The sequence below is a fragment of the Bos taurus genome, chromosome 14, assembly GCF_002263795.3.
Source record: "Bos taurus isolate L1 Dominette 01449 registration number 42190680 breed Hereford chromosome 14, ARS-UCD2.0, whole genome shotgun sequence".
Classification (NCBI taxonomy): domain Eukaryota; kingdom Metazoa; phylum Chordata; class Mammalia; order Artiodactyla; family Bovidae; genus Bos; species Bos taurus.
In genome coordinates this window covers 6,529,984-6,545,857 of record NC_037341.1, presented here as the reverse complement: position 1 = coordinate 6,545,857, position 15,874 = coordinate 6,529,984, and the positions used below count along the sequence as shown (strand labels likewise).

General features: G+C 49.2%; 1 protein-coding gene across 4 annotated transcripts in view; it reads left to right on the top strand.

Annotated features, from left to right (window-relative positions):
- Positions 1-726: 726 nt before the first annotated feature.
- KHDRBS3 (KH RNA binding domain containing, signal transduction associated 3) overlaps positions 727-15,874 on the top strand; it is a 152,823-nt gene continuing 137,675 nt past the window's right edge. For 2 of the 4 annotated variants that reach the window (XR_009497082.1, XM_059893349.1), the window contains exon 1: positions 727-1,268. Coding sequence is in view for 3 of the 4 variants with exons in the window: in XM_059893349.1 (XP_059749332.1) it covers positions 1,181-1,268 (88 nt within the window). In the remaining variant the exon portion in view is untranslated. Of the gene's footprint in view, positions 1,269-2,063; positions 2,350-15,874 lie in introns of those variants that run through there. The other 2 variants (NM_001083512.1, XM_010811923.3) reach the window with 2 other exon arrangements.

Here is a 15,874-nt window from a genome sequence, read left to right as displayed (position 1 = left end):
GGGGACTGCGCCCCAGAGGGGACGGGCTGGGGCGCAGCTCCCTGCCCCGCCTCCGGACTCGGCGGATTTCTGCGTGAAGAGAATGACAACCCGGCAGCAAGCCGGGATGACAAAGCCGACCTGAAGGGCACGCGCTTTTATGTAATCGACCTCGGTTCCGAGGGTCTCGCGGGTTGGAGCTGAGCGCAAGAGGCACCCACCGAGACAGGACGGCTGGGCACCCACGTTATTTCCTAGCAAACAGGAGCGGGGGAGGCAAAGCGAGCTAAGTTATGGAAGTCCAGGGAGCTTGAGAGCAGGGCAGCTCGCCCCGCCGCCCTTTCCCAGAGCCCGCGGCGGCGAGCCCGGGCGCTCCTCCGCGTCCTTCTCCGCCCGGCCCCTGAGCCGAGCGCGCAGCCCTCCTCCCGGGATCGCTGGCTGGGTGACCTTGGGCGAGCCGCTTGACCTCTCTGGGCGCAGTTGCCCGGGCTCTGCGTCTCGGCCCGCCGTGACCGAGCCGCGCGGCGCTCCGCGCACGCCTCTCCCGGAGCTGCGGACGGGCGCGGGGCCGGCGGGAGGCCCCCGGGACGCCCCTCCCGGGCCCGGCCGCGCAGCCGGGAGCAGCCCCACCAGGCGGCGCGCCGCAGCGGGCGGCGGGCGGCAGGGCGCGGGGCCCAGCGCGCAGGCGCGGCGGGCGGGGCGGGGCCGGGCGCGGCGGGCGGGGCCAGGCCCTCGGCTCCGCGGCTCAGAGAGCGCGGGGCGGCGCGCGGCGTGCGGGTCGCTGCTGAGCTCCGCTCCGGCGCCGGCTGGCGGGGCTCGCCGGGGACTGTGTCCAGTTCGCGGAGCGCGCCGCCGGCTCGGCCGGAGGGCCGCCTGATCGCTCCGGCCCGTGGCGGGAGCGCGGGGCCCGCGTCTGGGAGGCGGCGGCCGCCAGCGCGGGGCCGTCGGCGGCCAACCCCCGGGGACCGGGGCTGCGCGGCCGGTTCCCGCCCCGCGCCGCCGCCGCCGCCACCGCCTCCGTCGCCGCCGCCGCCCCAGGGCCGACCGATCGGCTTGGCTCCGCCGCGCCCCGCGCAGCCCCGCCGCGGCGTCCGGCCCGGGTTCCGCGCCGCTGGGGCGCGGGCGGGGTCGGGGGTTGCGGGGCCGCCGCCGCCGCCCGCCCGCCGGGAGTCCGCGTCCCGGGCCCGGGCGGCCGGCGAGCATGGAGGAGAAGTACCTGCCGGAGCTGATGGCGGAGAAGGACTCCCTGGACCCCTCCTTCACGCACGCCCTGCGGCTGGTGAACCAAGGTGAGGGCGCGAGCCGGCCGGCCGGCCGGCCGACCGACCATTAACGGTCGCCCACTGCCGTTGGGGACCCGGGAGCGGCGGCGGGCTGGGGGGAGGGGCGGGGGGCTGGAGACTGGGGGGCGTCGGGCCCGGGGGCGAGGCGCAGGTGTTGGGAGTTGCGGAGCCGTGGGGGCGGGCTGGCCGTCGACCTCGGGGCGACTGGAGGGGACCCAGGTCGCGATCTGGGGGAGCTGATTCGGGTGGGGATGTGGGACACCTAGGGGAAGCCGGAGTGTTCTGTGCGCGTTGTGGGGAGACGCGGGAAGGAAGGCAGGCTGGGCGTTTGGATGAGACTTGAATCTGTGGGGGACTCGAGGGTACCCCAGGGAAACTTGCGGGTGGGGGACCGCGAACATCTGGGGGCTTCGTTGGGGCGGGGGTTGAATGAGCTCATTGGAGGGGAGAATGGGGCGGTGGGGGGCTCTAGGGGACTAGTTGCGTTTGGTTAGTCTAGGGAGCTGGAGAAAGAACTCGAGGAAAATGGAAGGATTCGAGGGGATCGGAAGCAGAAGAGGTGAAGGGAACAGGTGCTTGGATTGTTGGTGAAGTTTGAGGACCTCGGAGGAGGTTTGGGGTCAGAACCCCTGGCACTTTGGAGGAGCAGGGCCCGCCGTCCCGGTTCCCTCTTCATCCCTCTCTCTCTCTCTCTCTCTCTCTCTCTTTCTCTCACGGGTCCGGGCTCTCGCCGCCCTCCCCGGGGGTGGGCAGCTCACACCTAGCCTTGCAGGCCGGCCCTTGGAGAGTCATCGGGGGGCGGGAAGAGACCCACGCAGGAGAGTCCGCTTCTTGACTTGCCTGTCCTCTCTGTGGGAGGCTCTCTGTGGGTCACCCTCATTGGGGGCTGGTTCGGGGTTGAGAACACTGGCCAAGGAGCCTTCGCTGCTTATGCCATTTCAGCACGCCTCCGGCCAGCTCAGGGCGTGAGCCGCCCGGGGAAGTACCGGACGCGGGGTGCAGGGGCGTACGGAGGCGTGCCCGCTCGGGACGGCGTTCCCTGGCTTGTTCCTTCTCCAGCTTCCCGAGTAATCTGCCGGGATGGACGGTAAATGAAGCCCGCCTTCCCCAGAGCGGTGTCCTTCATCCCCCCATGGATCTGGAATGCGTGTTTCAGATAAAGATGGGTTTGGGAGACGCTGGTATCAGATCTGTTACCTTTTGCACGAATCACTGTGCCTTGAGGGTCTGTGGTTCCCGACTCAGCCGGGTCTGCTGATCTTCATGCTGGCCCTGGCTGTTTTATTGTTGAAAGTGAAAGATGAGGCAGACATATTCTATTTGGATATAGGTGTCTATATTTTACAACAGCGACCTCCGGTATTTGCCTATTGCAACCCGTTCTTCCTAGTAGGGTGTGTGTGTGGTCGAGTGAGGGTCTTGGTGGAGGGACTGACTGTCTGCAAGAATTTAAGCTTGATATTTAATTTGTTGAACAGAGATGGGTTCACTGAGCTTTCCCATTTTAATTGTAGGCTTATTTTTATTTAATAAAACGGGCTTGTGAAAAAGTAATGGCTATGCGTTACAGAAAGCGAATTTTAAGTTTTATTGCCATGCTCTTGTGAACAGTTCTACAGTTGGGTTTGTACTCTTCTCTCTTTGTGATTTACATATATCTTTTGTTGCCTGCTGGGCTGTCATCTCTATGAAAGAAATTTCTTTGTACGTTGTGTGAGATCATTGGCATTAGAAATATTCTGGATTGTGGAATGAAGTGTATTTTTCTGAATAAAGAATCTGAGTCAAAGTTAGGTTGTACTCAATTAAAGAAGCAGTTTAACAAAAGTGTAGTAAGTTATCTTATTTTGAAAGTCAGAACTAATTTTCTGTGCCAGGTTGCTGTGGCATTCATTCTGCTAATACATTCGGAATTCTTTTGGTTTCTTTGTTTTTACCTGTGGTAATTGCTTTCAGTTATTTGAAACAGATCTTGGGCAATGTTGCCATTTAGTGTTTTTTTTTTTTTTTTTAATGGTGTTAAACCTGATTACCTTACTTTTTCATTAAGAATGTAATTCTTGCAAGAGGTACATTTCTCACATTGAACAGTTAGGCAAGTAACTTATTCAGATGTTCTTACTACTGTTAATTTTGATTTTTTCAGACTGAAATGTTTTCCTCTTAAATCACAGGCTGATATCTGGAATGCAAAGCTCTATCATTTAAAATATTAATTATGCTGTTATGTAACTCCAGGATTACAAGTGGCATTTCTAAAACACGGTGTCTTAAATCTGAATCGATTATTATGAAGCTTTGATTTTAAATCTGATAATCATCTTGTGATTGACTACCAAGAGCATTTTTATTCTTTTTTTAATCTGTATTTTTGACTATTTCCCTCTAAAGGGAGACATCTGTTTTTCAGATGAATCTTGATACTAGGATGGGTATTCAGGCACTACCTTGTACATGGTAATGGGTCACACCTTTATTTTATTGTGGAGTGGCCTGTGATAAGTAGACTTGATGGTTAACATCACCAAATGCTGTCAGTGCCTCTGCATAGTATTCTAAAGTTTCCCAGGCTCTTTGAGGCCCAGCTGTCTACTTGTGTTCTCACTCTCAAGCCCCAGTGAGGCAGACGCTGATGTCTCTGTTTTTCAGGGGAGGCAGCTGGTAGGTGACTGAGATAGGTGAATCTGAACTCAGGTCTTTGGTCTCATAAGGCCATTGTTCTCCATACTCAGACTTTCTCCAAAAGATGGCACTGAAACACTTCACAGATGGGAATTTAAAACCCTGCCGAAGTCAATAGAACTAATATGCTTGTTTCCTGTTGACTTCCTGTTGATTTTCTAAAAACGTTTGTTTCTGTGCTTGTCTAGTGGTCTTCTTTGAAGAAACAAGCTTTCATGGTAGATATTTCCTACAGGATTCTAGTGCTCAGGTCAAGAGGCATTTTTGAATTAAAGCCCTTTGGGGACCAATATATGATTTTAGTAATCAACACACTGTGATAGTGTTGATAAATGAGGTATGTTCATTTTTTAAAAATTTGGCATTTGTAGACACTGATAGCTGAATTACCTTTTTTTCCTAATTATATTCAAGTAAGAACTTGAGCTGGAAGCACAAGATATATGCTTCTATGCTAACGTAGGTTGGCTTTTACACTTTTTCCAGGCTTATTCTTCCTAGTGGGCATTAGTTCTTGGCTTTTATTGCAATTTCTCAGGATAAATTTTCCTTCCTCTCACCCCCTCAAATATTGAGTGCTCTTGTTTCTCTGCCAAAAATAACGTGTGATGTTTACTTGATGTTAAAACTGAATCAAATAAAATAAACTTTTTTTTAAATCCCCACCTCCATTGCCTGTAGAGTGAGTTGACATTGCAGTTTCTTGCCAAGGAGGTTAATTGGAGATGAAAGTTGCATTCCGTGTTTTATATTATATTTGCTACTAGGGGATGTGCTGACTCTTACTAAAAACATCTTCAGAAATGTCTTACGCATTATAATTTAATCCAGTTCTCTGGTCTTGCATTGGATGGTTTTCAGTCCAAGCCAAGTAACCATTAAATAAGATTACATAACCCTGTATTTTTAATTACCTGATATAATATATGGATTGGTGGCTGGTTCACTGCCAAGTTATATTTAGTGGTTGGTTACAAGAGGAAGTGGAGCAGAGGATTCCAGGTTATGGTGGTCTGTTAGTGTCCAGTGGAGAAGGAAATGGCAACCCACTCCAGTATTCTTGCCTAGAGAATCCGACGGGCAGAGAAGCCTGGTGGGCTACCATCCATAGGATCGCACAGAGTTGGACACAGCTGAAGCGACTTAGCATGCATGCATGCGTTAATGTCCAGATAAATTTCTTTGGTGTTTCAAAATAAGTGTTTTTCATATTACATCAGTTTCTCTTAATAATGAGATTCTTAGCATTATTTAGTATGTGGGATAAACATATATGAAGGAAGGATCATTATTTTGCCTTATGTGCTTCTCTTTGTACAACAAAGCTCGGTGGCTTAAGAGTTTCACTTTGGGGGACCCTTTCTGGAAATTGTTTTGGTTGCTTGTGTGTTGTCAAGTGTATAAAGTAGGAGAAGAATGAGAGTGAAGGTTGCAGAATTCCATTTAGCTGTGGTGCCTTCACGCCATAGCGTGCACTTCTCTGCTTCATCCAGGGAAGAGTGTGGTTATTTAGTTTCTAATAGTTTTTCTTAGGCTTATCAGGTTTTGCTTTTTGTAAGAAAATGGATGCAATGACTCACGTATTTATTCTTTGACTCACATATTTAGATAAATCATTTTCTGTAGTGTTATGACTCAGAAGGATCCAGTGATTGTCAGTTATGGCGCTTTGGTATCCAGACATTAGTAGCAGGTTTATTGAGAACCTACCTCGCAGGGTGTTTTTGCTGGTCCTGGACCAAGAGAGGGAAAAATTTCAGCCTCTACTCCTGAGGAATATCTGCTCTCTTCTGCATCAGATTGAGAGTGGGCTTTAAGTGTTTAGATGCTCTCTCCTTTCCAGAGGAATGTCTTATTGGCCGTCAACTATCCTTTTGAACTATTTTGTGACAAGGTGGTTTAGATTTAATTCTTGTTCTAGAAACATTTACCAGGTACTTCTCCATACTCAGCCATATCTATAAACTTAATACTTACCCAGAGCGACATACTGACAGAATGTCCGAGGGGATGTTCAAGCTTTGTTGTTTTCCACATCACACGGCCCTTTGGACGTATGAAGGGTCAACCTGTGATGATACAGGTAGTTAATGACAGAAGGGGGATTAAAACTCTGGCCTTTTATGTGCAGTTTGTTCTTTTCTCTCTAGCTTGCGCTGGAATTGAAAGATGAGTTATATAGCATCCATTGTTACATTGATACTTTATCCTCCAAGTTTCTGCTGTAGATATCTTGTCTGACCACTTCCCTCCCTCCATGGGCTAGAGTGCCTGTTTCTGGTCCTGAAGCAGGTGGTGCCTAACTCTCTGATGGGGTGATAGTCATCACAGTGTAGTATTTGGATCTCTGTTTTCCCTGGAGAGTGTGAGCTCTTCGGGAGGTAAGGCTTGGTCTTACCTATCTTTGTGTCTTCAGAATCTCATATAGTTCTTAGTCTGTAGCCCTTGTAAACTCCAGTCTTCATTTCAGTGTTGTTTTAATTCTCATAAAGGTAGAAGAATCAGAAAGTATTTGGAGTTTGGCAGTCCTTAATGCCTTTGCTTTTTACCACTTGAGAGACCTGACTGAGTAGGGGTAGGAGGAAGTCCCCCGCAGGTGTGCAGGCAGACACGGGAGGGGGTTCTAAGTGAATGCAGTGTTGAACAAGCAGGAGAGCACCCCAGAGCTCACTCCATGGGGTGGGCTGTAGGGGTCCTTCTCAGGAGGTGAGGAGATCTTATCAGATCTGCTTGGAATCTGATGATTATTTACTTTTATTCTTTCTTGAGGAACTTATTAGGCAGTGCACTCTAACATTGTTAGTGCTCCTTGCCTAAACTAATGAGATTTCTCATAACAGATTTAAACCAGAAGTTGGGTGACCCTCGTCGCTTGCTGAATAAGGCTTACCTGAAGGAGTTAATCTTCACTCTCAGATGCCACACAGACCCAGGAACAGTGGTGGTTGCGGATGGAATGCCAGCAGCAGTTTGGATGTCACGAGACCCTTTGCTTGTCATCATTCCCCCTGAGTGGAGATAGAATGGCTTATGTGTTTTACCAAGAAACAGAAGTAGAGTGTTGGTAGCTTTGGGATAATGATCACAATAAAAGCTGCCAAAAGGAGGGCCTCTGTGCCTGGTGCTTCCTGTGCATTATCAAGTCCCCACAAGATCTTGGAAGGTAGCTGATTTTATTCCCTGCCTGTGTCGTTTGTTTTTTCAGATGAGGCATCTGAGGCTCTAAAGGGTGCACAGTCCTCAGGCTGAACTTCTAAATCAAGCCATCTTGTGTTTTGATAAGATACTTTAAGAAGAGACTCAAAGACAGAACCCAACATTGTTGTTTGATTACAGTGAAAGCCAGTTAGGAAGTTCCCTTTGTGATGATGAATTTTTAAATGAGGTTTCCCAGAATGTATTTTACCAAAAAGGCAAGCTCCCTTTTTTCCTATGTTCTCCAGCAGTACTTTTCAGTCTTTAGTAAGCATGCAAGGTAAGGAGTTTTGCTTATGTATATTCCAGTAATCACGGATAAAGTAGGAAACCTTTCTGTATTGAAATAAGTCAATTCTTGATGAAGCTCTCTCTCTTAGAGACAGAGCTCTTCGTGTTTAAATACTCTCGCAGAAACAGTTGGTGTGATATCAGGAATTTAGAGGCAGTTTATGGTATGTTTTAAAAATTCCCCATCTTTTAAAACTAGGCTTATAAAAGAAAAAAAAATATCAAGAATATACAAGAACATAGTCTCACAGATAATGATTTTGGCTCTGTGAAGGAAGTGGGGTATGTTTGAATATACTTGATTGCAATTGTTAATAATACTACTTTTTATCAAGAACCTTTTTTGGGCTAGATTCTTTATGTACATGATTTCATTTAATTTTTTAAACAGTCTTGAAAGAGTAAATCATTTTACCTTATACTGTAGATGAGGAAGCTGAGGGCAGGGAGGTTAAATAATTTGCATAATGTCAGACAGCTAATAAGTGGTAAGCCAGGATTCAGATCTTTATCTGCCCCCTGCAGAGTGCTGTGCACTCCAGCAGAGGTGGGGGCTTTCCTTGTGGCTGGGCTTTCCTGTTGACTTTCCTGGGAGAACCTCGGCCATGCAGCTTTTAAAGTGAGCTGCCTGGCACTGACCTGGCGCTCTGTGAGCACGGCTGACTGTACAGCCGGCAGGTAGTGCGGCGACCGTGCGGGGTAGTAGCTGTGTGACCACAAGAGGCGTGGAAGGTCTGGTGGATGCCTTTACATGGGCAACGGTGCTGCTTCACAGGGAAGAGCTGCCAGAGGAGTCACGTGATTCTGGCAGGTGATGACTTTCTAGTCCGTGACCCTGTACCAGTTCCTTAGCTTCCCGGAGCCGCAGTTTTCATCTGTAACATTGGAGACCTTATACCTCCTCTGTGGGGTGGCCATTTTAGATGGGGTCTAAGTACCGTGTCCTGAACAAACATTACCTGCTCATTTCACAGAATTGCCCGAGACAGGTGTGTGCGCACAGGCATCACTTTCCAGACATAAAGTATATAATAATAACTCAATGCATAAATCATCCAGTCTCCTTCCTCAGGGTAATTTTATGTTATTAAAATGATTTTAGTTTTCCAATCCTGGAGATACTGAAGGGGAAACTCATTCTTTGGGAAGCCTCTTTCATTAATATCATGTACAAAATTAGCAGCAGCTCTGACTGGTTTTTATTATGCTAGTCAAGATGCAGCACCTGAGGCTTCCATTAACAAATGAGGCTTCCATAAACAGATTTATGACTGCACATCTTAAAACATGTCTGGACACTCAGCAGCCGCTCTCCACAGGCACAGGGTACCTTGCTCTGAATTGGTAAGCTGTAAATTTCCATAATTTTTTGCATTTCCATAATTTTTCACCAATCAGCCCCTGCTGCTATTTTAAGAACTTTAAAAGATGTTCTTGGCATATTATTGATGTTCTTCCTTGGTGTGATAAAGAGTTGTGAGTGTGTGAGAGCACCCTTTTTGATATTAATCTTACACTTGGGGTCACTGTTGGTTCACGCGCCCATGGAGAAATTGTCACGTAGGGGAGAGCGGATGGTTTCCTTCCCGTCATTTTCCCTTGTTCTCCGGCTGCTTCAGTTACTTGGCGCCCCGTGCCCTGCTCTTCTTCCACTAGATGGCGCTCCGTATAGCCCAGTCACCCTCTGCATCCGCACAGGGGACTTCATCTGAGCCAGTGTTAGTCTTGATCCATCAAGCTTGCGTTGCTTTGATATTCATGTACTGATATTAATCTTCCACATTGCTGATGTTTTAAGATGCATACTCTCTAGCCAGCATTTTCAGAAAATCAAGATCAGTTTTGTTTTGTGCCTAAGGTATGCCTGGCATTGCTGCAAGGTTCTTTTTCATACATTACCCCCTTTAGTCCTGGTGACCGCCTCGGGAAGTAGTTTTGTTGTTGTCATTCTACAGGTAAAGAAATGGAGGCTAGGGAGCTATATAACTTGTTCAGGGTCATGCAACTAACTTACAACAACAGTTTTTGGAGGAAAGTTTTGGGGTAGTCTGGCTTACGGCTGTTGGACATGTGCTCTGTTGATTTTGTTGGGGAGAACTATAGTGCTGATGGTGACTTGCATTGGCATGTAGAAGTCAAATCCGTTGTGTGAGGAAGCAAACAGTGGTAGCCGAAGCTTTGTCAGCTGGTGTGGAAACTGCTGCTTCCTTTTGCTTCTTTTGTCTCCTAACTTGTTGTGGGCCCAGGGGCTAGATCAGTACCAGGTACAAAGCCATGGGGAACTTTGAACAAAGCTCTGATTCTGCTTTCAGTAATTTTAGCTGAAATATTAGATCGAGTCCATAGGAATTGAAAAATTTGTACTGAAGTTTCTTTAACTCCATTCATTTATTTAATATTTGTTGAGTATCTGCCCTTCTGAACTGAACTGTTTGTTCTGGGCCAGTTACTTCTCTGAGTCTCTGTTCCCTTGTCTGCACATTGGCAGTAATGCCTGCCTTGTAGGTCATTGGGGCGAAATGACAATGATTTTGTATTTTTAAATTTTATTAAAATTTTTTTAATATATAGGATATAGGTATATTTTTATACCCAATATGAGATCATTATGCATTTATGTTTATCTTCACTTTACATTATTTTTTCTATCTGAATTTCATGCATCAGGTCATGGTCACCAACGTGTGTAGTGGGTTGTCTGCCAGTCATTTTCAGGGCTGGCTGGCTGCTGCCGCCTTGTGCCACCCCGTCCCTTTCTTCTGGTTACATGGGCTCAGCAAACACAAACAGAAGCTTAGAAAAATCTCTCTCACTTTTTGTTTGCTTCATTATGCAAACTGCAGCTAACTAAAGATGATACTGAAATAAGATTCATATGAGTGGAGAAGGACACATGGTTAAGGACACAATTTTAAATCAGACAGACCTGAGTTCACATCTTAGCTCTGCCGCTTCTCTGCGTTGTGACTGTAGATGTGTGAACCCCTCTCAGCCTCAGTTTCCATGATGAAGAAATGGGCATGAACAGTTAATAAAGCCTCTGAAGTTTTTGTGGGATTTCAGTGGGGTGTGTGAAGAGCTCTGTCATGTCTGGCATCTAATAAGTGCAGAATAAATGGTTGCTGTAGCAGTCCTCCTCCTCCTCACCCCCCTCCTCCTCACCCCCCTCCTCCTCACCACCCTCCTCCTCACCACCCTCCTCCTCACCCTCCTCCTCCTCACCCTCCTCCTCCTCACCCTCCTCCTCCTCACCCTCCTCCTCCTCACCCTCCTCCTCTTCACCATCCTCCTCACCCCCTCCTCCTCCTCACCCCCTCCTCCTCCTCACCCCCCTCCTCCTCCTCACCCCCTCCTCCTCCTCACCCCCCTCCTCCTTCTCACCCCCCTCCTCCTCACCCCCTCCTCCTCACCCCCTCCTTCTCACCCTCCTCCTCCTCAGCCCCTCCTCCTCAACCCCCCTCCTCCTCACCTCCCTCCTCCTCCTCACCCCCCTCCTCCTCCTCACCTCCCTCCTCCTCCTCACCCCCCTCCTCCTCCTCACCCCCCTCCCTCCTCCTCACCCCCCTCCTCCTCACCCCCCTCCTCCTCTCACCACCCTCCTCCTCACCACCCTCCTCTCACCCTCCTCCTCCTCACCCCCCTCCTCCTCACCCCCCTTCTCCTCCTACCCCCCTTCTCCTCCTCACCATCCTCCTCCTCACCACCCTCCCTCCTCACCACCCTCCTCCTCACCCCTCCTCTTCTTCACCCCCTCTTCCTTCTCACCCCTCCTCCCTCCTCACCCCCTCCTCCTCACCCCCCTCCTCCTCACCCTCCTCCTCCTCACCCTCCTCCTACTTCTCACCATCCTCCTCACCACCCTCCTCCTCCTCACCCCCCTCCTCCTTCTCACCACCCTCCTCCTCACCAACTTCCTCCTCCTCACCAACCTCCTCCTCACCCCCCTCCTCCTTCTCACCGCCCTCCTCCTCACCATCCTCCTCCTCACCCCCTCCTCCTCACCCTCCTCCTCTTCAACCCTCCTCCTCTTCACCCCCCCTCTTCCTTCTCACCCCCCTCCTCCTCCTCACCCCCCCTCCTCCTCACCCCCCTCCTCCTCACCCTCCTCCTCCTCACCCTCCTCCTCCTCACCCTCCTCCTACTCCTCACCATCCTCCTCACCACCCTCCTCCTCCTCACCCCCCTCCTCCTTCTCACCACCCTCCTCCTCACCATCCTCCTCACCACCCTCCTCCTCCTCACCCCCTCCTCCTTCTCACCACCCTCCTCCTCACCATCCTCCTCTTCACCCTCCTCCTGCCTCACCCCCCTCTTCCTTCTCACCACCCTCCTCCTCTTCACCATCCTCCTCACCACCCTCCTCCTCCTCACCCTCCTCCTACTCCTCACCACCCTCCTCCTCACCCTCCTCCTCTTCACCCTCCTCCTCACCCCCCTCTTCCTTCTCACCCCCCTCCTCCTCTCACCCTCCTCCTCCTCACCCTCCTCCTACTCCTCACCACCCTCCTCACCACCCTCCTCCTCACCACCCTCCTCCTCACCCTCCTCCTCTTCACCCTCCTCCTCCTCACCCCCCTCTTCCTTCTCACCCCCCTCCTCCTCCTCACCCCCCTCCTCACCACCCCTCCTCCTCACCCTCTCCTCCTCACCCTCCTCCTCCTCACCCTCCTCCTACTCCTCACCACCCTCCTCCTCACCACCCTCCTCCTCACCACCAACCTCCTCCTCACCCCCCTCCTCCTTCTCACCGCCCTCCTCCCTCACCATCCTCCTCCTCACCCCCCCTCCTCCTTCTCACCGCCCTCCTCCTCACCATCCTCCTCCTCACCCCCCTCCTCCTTCTCACCACCACCCTCCTCCTCACCATCCTCCTCCTCACCCCCCCTCCTCCTCCTCACCCTCCTCCTCCTCACCCCCTCCTCCTCCTCACCCCTCCTCCTCCTCACCCCCTCCTCCTCACCCTCCTCCTCCTTACCCCCCTCCTCCTCACCACCCTCCTCACCACCCTCCTCACCCACCTCCTCCTCCTCACCAACCTCCTCCTCACCACCTCCTCCTCACCACCACCCCTCCTCACCACCCTCCTCCTCCTCACCCTCCTCCTCACCCTCCTCCTCACCCTCCTCCTCCTCCTTACCCTCCTCCTCCTCACCCCCATCCTCCTCCTCACCACCTCTTCCTCCTTGCCACCCTCCTGCTCACCACCCTCCTCCTCACCACCCTCCTCCTCTCCACCGTCCTCCACCTCGCCATCCTTTTCCTCACCACTCTCCTCCTCACCATCCTCCCCCTCACCCTCCTCCTCACCACCCTCCTCCTCCTCACCACCCTCCTTCTCCTCACCATCCTCCTCCTCCTCACCACCCTCCTCCTCACCATCCTCCTCATCACCACCACTATCATATTTTAATCAGAGAATCTGTAATCCAGTGGGGGAGATAAACATGTAGGGGGAACAATTTTAAGAGTGTGTTAAGTGCTGTAGAAGAAGACGACATACGGGCTTTAGGGAATCAGAATGACCTCTCTCATCTCAGGACCAAGCTAGGCTTTCTGGCAGAGGCTTTCTCAGAGAGGATTAGCTGGATGCAGAAATTGGAGGAAAGGACTTGTCAGGGATAGGTAAATTTTCTGACTCCTCCAGGTTATTAATTCCTGTTTCTGTGTTTGCATAACATCTTCACATTCCTGCTTGTCATTGTGTGTTGTGGTTATCTGTCTTCTTTCGTCTCCCCCTCCCATTTTCCTTCCTGGTATTACAATTTTTATTTGAAAACAACTTTAAACTTAGAGTTAAAAGAATAGTGCTGAAACCTCCTGTATACCTGCTCATCTGGATTCACCAGTTGTTTACATTTTCCCATATTTAGCTTTGCCATTCTGTCCATTTTCATAACTCATTTGAGAGTAAGGGGTGTGTGTGTGTTATCTATCTTTACTCCTACTACCTAAGTACCTTTGTATTTTTTGAGATTAAGGGCTGTCTCTGACATAACTGTACTTACCAGTTAACAGTGATGATAGAAGTTAGTCATCGTTTTGGTATTTTTATTATATAACTTATAGTCCATGTGCTACTCTCGCCAGTTGTTCCAGTTTTGTCTTTTATAGGATCAGGATCAAGACCACACATTGCATTTAGCTGTCAGGCACTTTCGTCTCTTAATTTGGAACAGCTCCTCTGTCTTGCCTTCCATGGCATGCATATTTGAACACTGCACAGGCTGGGTTCTGTAGAGACCTCTTAGTGTGGCGTGTCTGCTTCTTTACATTTAGGTTCATCTTGTGCACTCTGTTCACACTGTTAAAGCCAGTGGAGGGGATGGAATTCCAGCTGAGCTATTTCAAATCCTAAAAGATGATGTTGTGAAAGTGCTACATTCAGTATGCCAGCAAATTTGGAAAACTCAGCAGTGGCCACAGGACTGGAAAAGTTTTCATTCCAATCCCAAAGAAAGGCAATGCCAAAGAATGTTCAAACTACTGCATAATTGCACTCATCTCACACACTAGCAAAGTCATGCTCAAAGTTCTCCAGGCCAGGCTTCAACAGTACATGAACTGAGAGCTTTCAGATGTTCAAGTTGGATTTAGAAAAGTCAGAGGAACCAGAGATCAAATTGCCAACATCCGTTGGGTCATTGAAAAAGCAAGAGAATTTCAGAAAAACATGTACTTCTGCTTTATTGACTACACAAAAGCCTTTGACTGTGTGGATCACAACAGACTATGTAAAATTCTTCAAGAGATGGGAATACCAGACCACCTTACCTGCCTTCTGAGAAATCTGTATGCAGGTCCGTATGGAACAACAGACTGGTTCCAAATTGGGAAAGGAGTATGTCAAGGCTGATATCGTCACCCTGCTTATTTAACTTGCGTGCAGAATACATCATGGGAAATGGCAGGCTGGATGAAGCACAAGCTGGAATCAACATTGCCGGGAGAAACCTCCGGGCAGATATGCAGATGACATCACCCTTATGGCAGAAAGTGAAGAAGAACTTAAGAGTCTCTTGATGAAAGTGAAAGAGTAGAGTGAAAAAGTTGGCTTAAAACTCAACATTCAAAAAACTAAGATCAATATGGCATCCAGTCCCATCACTTCATGGCAAATAGATGGGAAAACAGTGGAAACAGTGAGAGACTTTATTTTCTTGGGCTCCAAAATCACTGCAGATAGTGACTGCAGCCATGAAATTAAAAGATGCTTGCTCTTTGTAAGAAAAACTATGACCAACCTAGACAGCATATTAAAAATAGAGACATTACTTTGCTGACAAAGGTCCATTTAGTCAAAGCTGTGGTTTTCCAGTAGTCATGTATGAATGTGAAATTTGGACCATAAAGAAGACTGAGGACTGAAGAATTGATGCTTTTGAACTGTGTTATTGGAAAAGACTCTTGAGAGTCCCTTTCTGCAAGGAGTCAAGAGTCCCTGCAAGGAGATCAAACCAGTCAGTTCTAAATGAAATCAGTCCTGAATATTCATTGGAAGGACAATGCTAAAGCTGAAACTCCAGTCAATACTTTGGCCACCTGATATGAAGAACTGGCTCCTTAGAAAAGACCCTGATGCTGGGAAAGATTGAAGGCAGGAGGAGAAGGGGACAACAGAAGATGAGATGGTTGGATGCCATCACCAACTTGATGGACATCAGTTTGAGCAAGTTCTGGGAGTTGGTGACGGACAGGGAGGCCTGGCGTGCTGCAGTCCATGGGGTCACAAAGAGTCAGACACGACTGAGCAACTGAACTGTGCACTCTTGGCAGGAGTTCCACCAAGGTGATGGTGTGTCCTCCTCAATACATCACAGCAGGAGGCACACAGTTTCATTGTCACTTTATCCTGTTGTTATTGATGAGGCTAAGTTTTGTTCATTTGATGTAGGTGGTGCTGGTTTTGTCCCCTGTAAAGTTTCCATTTTCCTTTTGTAATTAATTAGTACTTTTGTAGGGTGATGCTTTGAGACTGTGTAAATACTCCTTATTAAACTCTCCCTCACAAATTTTAGTACCCATTAATGTTTCTTACATGAATTAATTATTACTGTGATGGTTGTAAAATGGTAATTTTTTCACTCCGACATTCTGTCTGCATGTGTATTGGTTGACATTCTGCTGAAAGGGAACAATTTTCTTTTTTTCTTTCCTTCTTTCATCTTCCCTACCTCTTGCCTGCCCTCCATCAGCTATCTGTATACATTCAGTTGGTTGTAGTCCTTCACCGTTACTGTATAAAGTGAGAATGTTAATCGCTAAGTCGTGTCTGACTCTTTGTAACCGCACAGACTGTAGCCTGCCAGACTCCTCTGTCTGTAGGATTTTCTAGACAAGAAGACTGGAGTGGGTTGCTCTTTCTTTCTTCAGGGGATACTCCCCACCCAGCTATGGAACCCACGTCTTCTGCATTGGCAGGCACAACCGTTTCTCTCAAATCCATA